The 13,210-nt window shown below is 41.0% G+C and overlaps 2 protein-coding genes across 5 annotated transcripts in view; both read left to right on the plus strand.

The window, feature by feature from the left end:
* The first annotated feature begins 567 nt into the window (after window positions 1-567).
* On the plus strand, window positions 568-8,309 carry LOC139623362 (piggyBac transposable element-derived protein 4-like). Of its 2 annotated transcripts, XR_011691487.1 has the most exons (6): window positions 568-806; window positions 1,924-2,085; window positions 2,265-3,236; window positions 4,352-4,497; window positions 4,993-6,665; window positions 8,224-8,309. XR_011691487.1 is itself a non-coding variant. In XM_071481555.1 (5 exons), exons 1-5 carry the CDS (start codon window positions 705-707, stop codon window positions 6,563-6,565), a joined length of 2,955 nt encoding a protein of 984 aa, XP_071337656.1. In that variant the 5' UTR covers window positions 568-704; the 3' UTR covers window positions 6,566-8,205. The 2 variants fall into 2 exon arrangements, 1 of the variants encoding a protein (XP_071337656.1); XM_071481555.1 differs by lacking the exon at window positions 8,224-8,309 and having other exon boundaries at window positions 4,993-8,205.
* A 2,139-nt stretch (window positions 8,310-10,448) lies between these two features.
* The window catches only part of mphosph8 (M-phase phosphoprotein 8), a 31,042-nt gene continuing 28,280 nt past the window's right edge, over window positions 10,449-13,210 (plus strand). The window contains exon 1 of one of the 3 annotated variants that reach the window (XM_071481474.1): window positions 10,449-10,991. In XM_071481474.1, coding sequence (XP_071337575.1) covers window positions 10,890-10,991 — 102 coding nt within the window. In that variant the 5' untranslated portion in view covers window positions 10,449-10,889. The remainder of the gene's footprint in view (window positions 10,992-13,210) is intronic. The other 2 variants (XM_071481480.1, XM_071481489.1) reach the window with 2 other exon arrangements.

A 13,210-nucleotide genomic window follows, 5' to 3' on the forward strand; every position in this document is an offset into this window, starting at 1 on the left:
CATTTTATATGATGTGTTTACATTCTGGTCACGTAAATTGTTTAATGACATCTAGCCACAAAAACTAACATTTTGAGTAAGTTTTATGTGTATAATATAACAATATGCAGGAGATGAAACATGCACGATACTTAAACAAAAAAAAAATGAATATGCACAAATGTTTTGCATCAGATTTCTTGCTGTGGTGGGCCGCCCTGTGCCGTCCACCATCTTTCATTGGTCCCAAATCTTTGGTACGTGCACTACAGCGGGGGGCGTTACGCCCATGCTGCCTTCAGGAACCATCGGGATTTTGGCTTTCAACGTCTAAATTAATGACACAATAGAGCAGTAATAGAATTGACACGTCGGAAAATCGTTTTTAAAGCCCGCGTAGAAAACTTTGCATTGCGTAAATGCTTACTATCTCTTAATGCTGCATTCTTTTACCTAAAGTTGTTAATGTTGCACATAGGAAATGTAACGTTTAAACAACAGCCGCTTATAGGCTTCAACAAAAACGATTTGAAATTGCTGAACGTCATTGATGTGATTTAGAGATTATGAGATGAGTAGCAGCATGTGAACGCAGCACCGAGAGGGCGGGCGGTAGCTGGTCTGCGCGTGGTGCAACAGCCCTGGCTGCAGCGAAATGATAATTCAGCGGCTCAGAAAGTTAGCCTGTTGCATATCTGACACAGTGAAAACGGAAACCCGCTGCCATGGCGGCCGAGACCGACAAGGTAGAGCCAGCGGACAGCGAACAAGACGAGGTGGAAGATGTTTATGAAGTGGAGCGGATCATTGACATGCGGGTGGAGGAGGTAAAGAGAGCTAAATGCTAACTGCTACGTAGCCGCCTGGCTAGTTTGGCAAACATGGCTGGCACTGCTTTCACTCCACTCTCACGACGCATAGCCCACCAAAAACGACGTCCACATACTTCCCGTTACTAAAACGTCTGCCTGTAATCCAGTTGAAGTGCATTTTGACGCATGTTATGGCCTCTGTTGTCATCAGTCATGTTCGTGTACTCTGTTGTTGTGGCTCACTGCTCGTCCATATGTAGCATCGTTTTTCTGCAACTTCTCCCATGATGTCCGCTCTACCCCCAGCCAAAGACGGACGCTTTGCAAGCTTGCAACAATTTTCATCATGGTTGCTCTTGCCCTTTGGCATAGCTAGATCAGAAAAATTAAGGGAACAATGCTGGTCTCATCGTGCCTAGAAACAGGTCGGATGCTGAGATGTGGCTCATGTACTCATGTGAGGTTCTAGAGACATTACATTTTAAAACTTCTAACGAGTCATTGCGGGTGATTACATGATTAATTACCGCTTAATTTTTGTAAACTAGTCGTGATATATTTTGTTTACAAAGTCATGCTTTGTCACAAGATGGTGCAACATTTTCATACGTAGGGTTATAATATGGAACTTCCCCACAATACAATGATGACTAGGCCTATGTTTTATCCATAGTTGCATTATCTCAAATGTTTCCAGCAGTTCTCTAATCAGAGAAATAGTGATTTTAATCATGGTAAGGGTCTTTCTCAATTGGTCGCCTGTCAGTTACGTCATATCCCCTATGCGGATGTCAGGTGAATGTTTTTTAATAAAAAAAGCATTGCAGTTGCTTGCCTGAAGCACAAAATGGAGTTCTATCCAATTTAAGTCACATTTTAATAAATACTTTTTACACCTTGGTCGTTTTCAACTATATATTTTAACCAATTGAAGGATTTTAGTTATCAGACGTCTGGATCTGAAGTTATTACAGAAAACAGACAGGCAAATGTTAGGCAGCTCAGGTGCAATCCACTCGTGGACTGCTTTATTTTAGGCTCTCAACAAACAAAGTGACTCAGGGTGACTTGGAGTGCAGCTGTAATGGATAATGCTTGAGCTTCATACTCTATCTTATCTCTATGTTTTCAGGGTGATGTGCTCTATAGAGTCCGTTGGAAGAATTACTGCTCAGACGATGACACTTGGGAGCCAGAGGCCCATTTAGAGGACTGTCGCGAAGTCCTTTCAGCTCTTAAGAAGTCTTTGGCTGATGCTAAGCTCAAGACAGAGGCAGAAGTCAAGAAGAATGTGGTAAGTCTAAGTGATAGTCAGATATACATAATATAACCGACACTGTATCCACCAAAACTCTAATACAGGTGTAGTTACAGCATTTACAGCAACTTTTACTCATTTCAGTTTGTTGGTTGGTTGCAAAACTGATATGTGATCTTAAAAATGTGACAGTGCTTTCCCTGCTCTCCCATTAGAAACTGCTGCCTGCAAAGAGTGATGTGTTTGATGCTGACTCAGAGAGTGACAGCGACAAAGACCGACCAGTTGAGGCACCCATCAAGAAGAAGAAAAAGATCCTGCAAGAAGATGATGAACCTCCTCCAAAGGACAAAAGAAAGAAGAAGAGGAAAGGCAAACAGATGGAGGGGGTCAGACCTGCACCAGAGACAGATGAAGAAGAAGAGGAGAGGGCCCCAACTCCACCTTCAACTCCCAAGGAGAAAAAGACAGACTCAAAAAAGCGGCTTGTTGACTCTGAAGAGGACAATGATGATGGAGTTCCCTCCAAAAAAAACAAGAAGGAAAAGGGAAAAGAAGGAGGAAAGTATAAGAAAGAAAAGGGAGAGGATGGTAAGAAAAAGAAGGGGAAGAAGGTACGGAAGATTAAAACCATGGAAGACTACCTGAGTGACCCATCAGAGTCCCAAATGGACAATACGACATCATCGAAAACTGCAAAAACTGTAACAAAGTCAATTGAAAAGGCAAGTTTGTATGACAGGTTCACACAAAAGAAGGGGAGATGGGAAGTAAAGCTGCAGTGCATCAAGGACCTTATCTATGACAACAAGAGCAAAAAGCCTGATACTGCTCAGAAAGAAAGCAGATTCCAAAAACTGAAGAGCCTCACCTCTAAAAGCAAGGACGAGAATGCCCCACACTCAGACTCAAGTGATAGTTCCACCCTACATAAGAAAGTGAAAAGCAAAGGGCAGGAGAGCACGTCAGCACTACCCAAAGTCCCATCTTCCACCACATCGTCATCATCCTCATCTTCTGTTACAGCAGCTGTTAACACCAGCGTCAAGGTCAAAGAGGAGGACCCCACAGGCTCCACAAACCTGTTTGAGAAGTGCCTATTGAACTGTGAGGCCAAGGATCGTGCCCCCCACCATCAGCCAGTTCCTCAGCCCCCCGCAGAGAAGAACAACAACAAACCCACAGAGGTACAGCATTAGTGATATGTACATGTATCACATAAATCTAATTAAGATTTGTTTACTCTAACAAGGGGGTACAGATTTTGCTGTTTAAGGCCAGAGACACACTGGATGCGTCGCGTGTGCCCGGTGGCTGCAGAACATCTTGGTTTTCACTTCAGAGCCCATGTTAATGGATTAGAGGACACACTGCCTGGGTGAGACACATCTCTCGCGGAGTATGGAAGTTCAGCGTCTCACCTATTTTTCATGCGTGACGTGCACTAAAGTAGACAGAGAACAGACCTGTCAACAGTCGTTTTGATATCATCCTAGCAATATTACTCAAAACTGACACCTTCCACTATAGTGTCCATGTCTAGGCTGAATCTGAACCCATCATAGACATGAAAAAATATAAGTGTATATTTTTTTAACCATTTTAGCAGCTGCATGTGGAGACAGTGATGTTTTGGAGGCATTTTCTGCCAAAAAAAAAATCAGAAATTAATTTAAAAAATGAAGAGAAATCCAACATTCAAGTATCCTGCAAACTCTGTACACAGAGATGGCAGGAGCCGCAACGGAGCAGACACACAATGGCTTCACTGCTGTCCTTGATATGTCAGTATGTCCTCATGGAAAAAGCTTCTCATTGTGCTTACAATCCTATGCATCTCTTCACCAAAACACTCATTATTTTCCCTGACCAAAACCAACTGGCTAAACAGCAAAGATCCTCTGTAGGGTTTGTAACTACAGTTACTACTACTACAAGTTCACAGACCTCCAGACAAAAAGTGCAAAAAAAAAACCAAAATCTAATGTTCAAAAAACCAAATGGAGTAAATCTATGATAATGTCGGGTAATCATGAAAGCCTGTTCGGTTTCCTGGCAAAGACTTATCAGATTACAATGCATTCATTGTGAAGCACATGCATTTCAGGCTGTGGTTGACTAGGCATTGTACTTCTCTGTCTAACTTTCTAACTCCACGCACCATTATCTACATTTTTAAATCATAGAAGTGAATTTATTTTCATAACGGAATGGTAATTCAACAAAGGTGTGATAACGCCAAATTTGACTCCTATAAACAAGACCACATTTTTGGGTTGTTTTTTTGCACTGACCAAGGAAGATGGCACTCAGACCCGTCTCTGCTGCTGAAGCCTCGCAACAGAGCGACGATGACTGGAGCTTCTCGGATGAAAGCGGTGAGGACAGCGAGGAAGAACGTCGCAATTTTAAGCTTCGAACCGATCCTGCTGAGGACGTTAGTGATGAGTAAGTGAATTATTTTACCTCCATCCATGCACAGGCACAGCACATTTTACAGGCTTTTTACAGCTAAAACCTCCGTCATAAAGCACCTAAAGCAGCAGCGGCTGCTAAAACTTCTCCACAGCAGATGTGACATGTCATACTTATTGTAGCCAGCAAAGTCAAGTCATTACCCATAAGCTAAACGTAGATGGTGTAATTAGAACGTTTCCTTACAAGAAAAAATACTAAAAATGTTTTATGGCTGCTGTCATTGTGTAAATGGTGAATTTTACATTCTATTGTGTTTTAAGTCAGACGGTGCATTAACAACAAACAATCAGCAATTTAGAATAGAAAAGACAAGAAGACTAACCTACTCTGTTACATGTATAAAACGTATTTATTGGCTGTAACCAAAATATATTATCAGCCAACAGCTGAACCATTGCACTTAAAAATAGTTGAACATGTGACGAAAGGGCAACTGTTCACATTTTTTCATTGAATATTTTCCAGGGACTGGGAGAACATTGCACCTGCAAGGAAGAAAGCCCAGTGTCAGCCCAGTGAACAGCCACAGTCCTGGAAGATGGAAAGTGATGGCGATGCCGCTCCACCACCGCTGGAGTTTCTTCCTGCGAGGGGGCCTGGTGTGCAGCTGAGCCCGAAGGACAACTACACTCCCCTGGACCTCTTTAAGTTGTTCTTTTCAGAGGATGCTGTAAAAACCCTCTGCCGGAACACCAACAAACAAGCTGCTAAGGAGGCAGCCAGAGGTGCAAAGTACAAATGGACAGATGTTGGTGTTACTGAATTTTACAAATACATTGGACTGATATTCTACATGGCCATGATCAAGCTGGATAGTATAACTGACTACTGGCGGAAAAACAGCATCTTCTCCGTCCCTTTCCCGTCACAGGTGATGTCAAGGGACAGATACCGGACCATATCCTGGAACATACACATGAGTGACCCAGATGATCACAGGGCAAATGATGCTAAGAGGAGAAGCTCAGAGCATGACAGACTGTTCCGGGTCAAACCCCTCATGGGCACAATTCAGGATGCCTGTAAGGCCCACTATCATCCCCGCAGAAGTCTCACAGTGCATGAGCAGTATTTGAGGACCACACCAAACAAGTGCCGATACAAGTTGTTTGTGCTCACAGACTCCAGCAATGGGTACACTGTGGACTTGAATGTATACGCTGGAAAGAAACTGCCCTCTGACCAGGGAATCTGCTATGACTCTGCCATGTCAGTGATTGACAGAAGGTTTTTGGGGACTGGTTACCACGTGTACATGGACAGTTTCCATACAAGCCCAAAGCTTTTCATGGACTTGTTTGCCTGTAAGTTTGGTGCTTGTGGAACATACAGAGAGTCCAGGAAGAACTGTCCACGCAGTACTGTCAACGCTCTGACAAAGACGGCACCTAGAGGGACGTACCGCTGGATAAGGGACGGTCCTCTTCTCTTTGTGAAGTGGATGGACACAGATGAAGTGTCTGTCTGCTCCACCGTCCATACGGCCTACACTGGGGATGTAGTGCAGAGAAGAGTGAAATCCAGACGGGGTGGCTGGACCACAAAGTCCTTTCCATGCCCCTCACCAGTGATGGAATACAACAAGTTCATGGGAGGTGAGGATTCGCCAGACCAGTTGATCCAGTACTACACAACACAGCACAAAACCTTGAAGTGGTACAAGAAGGTCTTTCTTCATTTCTTGGACATTGCTGCAACCAATGCCTACATTCTCCACAAAGAACTCAAGCAACAGGACAGTATGACCCACAAGGCTTTCATGGAGGAGCTTACTGCACAGCTGTGTGGTGTGACACAGAAGAATCAGAGGATCGCTGAAGACTCAGAGAATAATTATCACTTACCGGTTCCTGGGGTTGAGGTTGTTAATGACAGCAGAATGAGGGCATCTGCTGGACGCAAGACCTGCGCGTATTGCAGGACGCATAGGGGGAAGCACATAAAAACCCCTTGGAAGTGCAAAGCATGTGATGTTCACCTTTGTCTTCAAGTGGACAGAAACTGTTTTGAAGCTTGGCATCCTGATCAGATGAACTGACGATGATAAGATGAGATTCAGCAGGATGCCAGATGTTGCTCAGATTTTGTTTTATTCACCAAAATCTTATCCATTGCATGAGGGCTGGGTGCTATGGCCTGTAAGTAATATCACAATTAGGCTATTAGGCTATATTGCAGTACACATGTGTATATATAATATATAATATATTGCAATATTTTGAAATCTCCTCTAAAGCAGTTCATAAATGCATGATTTAAACCTTTAAAAAGATGCACCTGTCACGCCTCGCTACTACGTTCTGTGAACGAGGGATTCAGCTTCTCTCCCATTTTTCACTGGTGACATGCTGTTCCAAGAAAAAATACACAGCAACATTGTATATAAATGACACCTTTCAGTATAATTTCAGTGTCTGGACTCTGAATATGACACAGACATGTAAAAAATATAAATATTATATATTTTTTAACCTTTTTAGCAACAGAGGAGGCCACATGTACTATATAGTCATAGCAGAAACGCAGTGCTGATTATAATGACATTATTTCAGTAATTTAATAGGTTAAGGGCAGTATGTTACTTCTGCGCTCTCTCTCTCTCTCTCTCTCTCTCTCGCTCTCTCTCTCATGCCAGCATCTTAAAACAGTTACATGACAATTTATATTCGGTTTGCAATATAGTCATTTTCTACATCCCATTTGGAACAAGCCGTGATGCATCGAGGATATTCATTATATCTCCCACCCCTGCGTCGTATGTTTGTCTTTGAACAACAAGCATTTTCAATAAAACTGTGAAAAGGCCTTTACTTTGTCTTCTCTTAAAATTTGCTGTTTTTCCAAACTGAGGGGGTTATAAATGACCACAATGACATTCCAGACTGGGCCATTACCTTTGACAGTGGAGAGGGGGGATTATTAATGGTGTGTTGACACCTACTTCATCAGTAGTCATTGTATGTGCCCCTGGCTTTGAAAGAAAATAGTATCACGCCAAAGTTTTTAGACTTATGTTGTCAAACCACATAAAATTTCTGAATGATTTAGTCACCTGTGGGTAGCCAACACCTGTCTACAAGAATCAGAGCGCAAAAGTTTTGGTCAGAAATGTGGTTTTTTTTGTTTGTTTTTTTTTTAAACAGTACTGCACCACCACTGAATGCTTTTTGAAAAGTGTATGATTGCAGTTGATTTAAACAAAAAATTGATTAATTCTTAGTCCTGTCATTCAACATGTTTGAATGAAGATAAAAAATCAGGACCTGACCAAATTAACAATGTGCTCATTTTTTTCAGAATAATTATGACTTGTGTCAAATGATGAGCATCTCATTGCCTTACCTGACATGAAACGGGTTAAAGCTACACAAAATGAAGCAAATAATGAATATTCATATAATGGATTCATAATCTATTGTATTCACTATTTCTACTCATTATTGTGACCTTACTGTTGGAGAAGTGACCTTGGCTTCTCTAGGCCAGCTGGCCAAATCTTGACAGGAAAATAATTCACGCTTTCAGTTACTCCCTGACTTCAATCAAGGATGCTAATGACATCTCCAATGTCTAAATGTGTGTAACTGCGTATAAAAGGGAGAATGCCATTAAATCTCAGCTGCAGTGGATAGAGCAATAAGAAATATATAGAATGAAAAAGTAGAATGGTGATTTTTTTTCTCCCTTTTTTCCTAGGTCTACTCTGCAGAACTACCTGAAGAGACATGAAGGCAACGATGTGAACAAGGCGAACACATCTGGTTCTAATCCCATCAGCAAAGGTGAGATATCACCTGGTTGTTTTATTGTCCTTGGCAGGAAAAGTGTGTCATGATTGTGGTTGTATGAATTTGTGCCTCATTCCTGGGAATGCAATTTGACTTTTCCAGCACGGAAAGAGATTTCTTGCAAACACATAAAATAAAATTGTATTTTATTGAGATATTATTACACAAAAATAATTTAAGTCAAGGACACAAAAATTTAATTTTATGCTCAACCTGACAAAGTAAAATGATGTTTCATGTGTTCATTATAACAATGGTTGAATTTTTAACCTCTGAACCCTGAATACTCTGACAGGAATCCAGCCTTGGAGGATCAGGCCTGTGACCGAATCTACAGAGTTGGACAAAGGATGTCACCATCCACAGGTAACAAATTAGCAGGACATTCAATGCGTGTATGGATGCTTTTATTAAGCCTCCACACCGGCGACAGCCAGAGCCGAAGGCATATTGTCTGCCTGTACGTCTGTCCCATTCTTGCGGACACACACCTTGACAGAACTTCTTCAAATTTGGCACCAACCTTCGCTTGGACACAAGGAGGACCTGATTAGATTTTGGTAGTCAAAGGTGAAGGTCAGTATTACCTGACAAAACACTTTTTAGCCATTTCTCAAGACAGCAATTATGACAAAATTTCACACAAATGGTTAATATTTTATATGACTCTGGATAAACAGGAAAGTAATCTGAAACTAGTCTGAGTGGTAGTAATGGTAGTACTGCGAGGCAGTAATTCTAGTTTATTATTATATCATATGCCATTGTTGGGAAAGGACAGTATTGAGACAAGTGTGAACTCAGGAAAGCTACGTGTCAGAATACAACAAATTGCAGTTGCACAAAACAAAGTTACATAAAACAGCTTTTGTAGGCGAGAGTGGAACAACAAGTCCACATATTCATAGTGTTTTTTCTACATTTGCAATGGTTCATAAACAACTACTAATATAATATATATAATATAATATATTGTTTGTCACCAGTGTATTATAATTTTGTGTTTGTGGGTTAAAAATAAAAACATTTGTGTTTTTTGTTGATAGGTTTGTGTGTGAAGAAACAGTGGAGGAGAAGATTTCCGCACTACAGGTGAAGAAGAAAGAGCTGGCCCAGAACGTGCTGTCAGGAACAGGAAACACCTTCACTAAACTCTCTCTGGCTGATCTCAAAATCATCTTTGGTGTCTGAGATGGGAGAGAACTGGGGAAGCTTTGCTTCACTGTCAAACCTACATCTACAACACCACACAGCTGTTTACACATAATTAAAATTCAAGGTATAAACCTAAATAAATATTGAAATAAACTAAAAGGATTGAGGTAATTTTTTTCTAAACATAAGATACTGGAGAGTTTATTTTCCTCCATGTAAGAGGAGGTCTATTTGTGCTCTCTGGCCTCTCTGAGCTCAATCCAGAGCAGGACCCTTTGATTAACAATTATTATTATAAATTATTTAAGCTATCTTACACATTGGAGAGAAGCAAATATTTGCTTCTATTTGTGTTACCTGACAGTTTATTTCCTTTAGAGATGTTTTCAAATTCAGGTATTGTGTATTGTTATGTGTGTTTGGTATGGTGATGTTTGAATGTGACAGCCTACTGTCCTTTGCAGAGTAAATTGAAATGATTATAAAATAAAAATGTTTGGAAATTAAGTCATGATGAACTGCAATTTACTGAGGCTTGTTTGGATTTGACAGCCATCACTGCCAAAATATGTTGCTCATATTATACTTTTTAAGATATATGAGAGATGTTAAAAAAATATTCCTGATATTTTAATATGAGAATGGTGTTTATTTAAAACTGAGTTTTATATGTTGTGTTTACATTATGGCTGTATAAATTTTTTGATGACACCAAGCTCCAAAAATTAACGTTTTGCTAAGTTTTATGTGTACAAACATAACAATATGCAGGATATGTAAACATACACTTTTTTTAAATGATAAATATGTACAAATATTTTGTATCAGATTTCCTGCCGCCCTTTGCCATCTATCCTATTTTCACTGCTCCCAAGTCTTTGGTACGTACAATCTAGTGGGTAGCTTTACATCCATGCTGCCTTTAGGAATCATCGGGATTCTGGCCTTCAACGTTACATTAACGACACAACAGAGTGGTAATGTAACTCACACGTCGGAAAATCGTTTTTAAATTCGCAGTCTTATCTGTACGCAGGGAAAACTTTTCAAAAATGCATAAAAACCCACAGGTGGTTTAACAATTTGCCAATGTTTGCATTCTGTAAATGTTTAACATGTTCAAGCATTCTCTTAGTTAAAGCTGTTAATTGTTGCGTATCGTAAATCACACAATAGCCGCTTATAGGCTTCAACGAAAACGATTTTAAATTGCTGAACGTCATTGATGTGATTTACAAGCACGAGATTATGAGATGAAGTGTGCATTTGAACGCAGCACCGAGAGGGCGGGCGGTAGCTGGTACAACCCTGTGGGTTGCTGCACTCGTACGGTCCAACGGCCCGGTACGTTAGCGTCGTGCCTTTCTGAACACAGTGAAAACGGATACAATTCAGGAAAACTAGCACCAACCCGCTGCAATGGCGGCCGAGACCGACAAGGTAGAGCCAGCGGACAGCGAACAAGACGAGGTGGAAGATGTTTATGAAGTGGAGCGGATCATTGACATGCGGGTGGAGGAGGTAAAGAGAGCTAAATGCTAACTGCTACGTAGCCGCCTGGCTAGTTTGGCAAACATGGCTGGCACTGCTTTCACTCCACTCTCACGACGCATAGCCCACCAAAAACGACGTCCACATACTTCCCGTTACTAAAACGTCTGCCTGTAATCCAGTTGAAGTGCATTTTGATGCATATACTGGCCTCTGTGTCATTTGGTCATATGCGTTTACTCTTTTGTTGTGGCTCCCTGCTCGTCCATATATAGCATCGTTTTTCTGCACAACTTCTCGCATGATGTCCGCTCGCCTCTCCCCTGCTGAGGCCAAGGACGGACGCTTTGCAAGCTTGCAACAATTTTCATCATGGTTGCTTTTGCCCAGTGGCATAGCTAGATCAGAAAAATTAAGGGAACAATGCTGGTCTCATCGTGCCTTAACACAGATGCGGAGATGTTGCAGCGGTAAACAATGTGAATTTACAAGCGCCTGCCAATGCGCTCCCAGCATCGTGGCCGCTGTATTTGAAACTGCATTAACTGACAAACTGAACTAAACTCTTCACTTCTGTGCATTTACAGAGAAATGCATTACTCAGACAAATTTAAGTTACGTTGCTTCTGTAAGAAAAATAGTACTTCCGTGATGATCTAGAGACATTACATTAAAAAAATGTAACTAGTCATTTACCCAAGGCACAAGTTTGTCACAACATGCACTAAACTGTTTAATGGTTTGTCACTGGACAATTTTGTGTCAGCTCTGCTGTTGATTGTGGGTGATTACATAGTTAATTACCACTTCATTTTTGCAAACTAGTCGTGATCCCTCCCATTATTTCCTCTCATGTTTTGTTTACAAAGTCATGCTTTGTCATAAGATGGTGCCACATTTTCACACTTAAATATTAACTAGCCCCTTACAGGAGTGATGGTGGAGGGAGTGCCTTTGTGTGTATGAGTGTATGGGTGGTGTTTTTTTTTGTTTTTTTTTCCTTGAGTGCCAGTACTTTTTACACAGCTTAGATGATTCTTCTCATTAACTGTCTTTGTTTACATCAATTTAAGAAGTGAGATTTTAATGAGAAAGAAGGAAAAATGGGTAACATAGGAGAGTGAATGATGGAAACACATTGTTATTTGGCTATGATTGCACTTGGCTGGATTTCTAAGGGGTTTTTAAAGTAAGGGCATTTGCATGGGAAAGACAGGAATAAGCAAAACTATTGATGGGCCAGCAACTTGGCGGAAAGGAGAGATGACTACTCAAAGTTGTGTAATCTATCCAGCTGAACAAAATTGTGTTGATCTTACTGTCAAAAGTAGAACTGTTAAATAAGTCTGTTTCCACAGCTGCACAGTAAGCTATTTTTAAGACTGGAACATATTCATGGTGGCAAGATAACTGATCTCCAGCTTCAGACCAATTGTCACTGCTTAATTAAACCGGCATCACTTAACATTTTCTTACATAATCATACATATGAATTTAAATACACGCAAGAATGCTAGTATTGTTTATTAGTTATGGTAGAGGAGAATTGAATCACTGATAAATGGGGCTTTTCAACCAAATAGTGCTGCAAGGTGCAGAAGAACCTAAAAGTTTGTTTAGCATGCAGCAGTTTACATTTCTGCCACACCTCATGAACACACAGTTTGGACAAGTTACACCGATAATGAACAAAAAACAACCACTTTTAAGAGAGACTTAAGGGACAGCTACCAGCCCTAGTGAGTTATTAACACACTTTGTTTTACTTTGCTTACTGCTGGCTTTAGACTATAAAGAAGCTCTTGAGAGTCTCTGTGAGTTTGTATCACCTGTGTAAGAAACTTAAAGAGACTGAGGGGAGTGAAAACAAGAAGTAGGAAGTATGCTTGGCCTACTGGAAGCTCTCCAGGAAGATGCAGCAATATGCAGCAAAGAGAGTATATGTTGGTGCACTATTGCAAAAATGTAGGGACAGACTTAATGTGACAGTGCAGAGTTAAAAGGTGATAAAATCACAGTTTACATGCCTGTCAGGATGCGAGGAATGCAGAAGTTGCAATAAACCAGAACTCTAAGTCTGTCTGTGAGGTGAGGGACAGGAGCATCCAAATGTATATGCATGTCAAAACAATGAATGGAACTGAACATCTAAAGTCAGACCTAGATACCTGTTGTGCCATTGTTGTAGTTAGTGCCTGACCTGGGCCGGAACAGTCCCTGGCACCCACCCAGGTACAAGGAACCTCTTG

This window comes from Trachinotus anak, unplaced genomic scaffold (genome assembly GCF_046630095.1).
Source record: "Trachinotus anak isolate AG129_WGS33_773 ecotype Australia unplaced genomic scaffold, CSIRO_AGI_Tana_v1 ptg000001l, whole genome shotgun sequence".
Taxonomy (NCBI): Eukaryota; Metazoa; Chordata; class Actinopteri; order Carangiformes; family Carangidae; genus Trachinotus; species Trachinotus anak.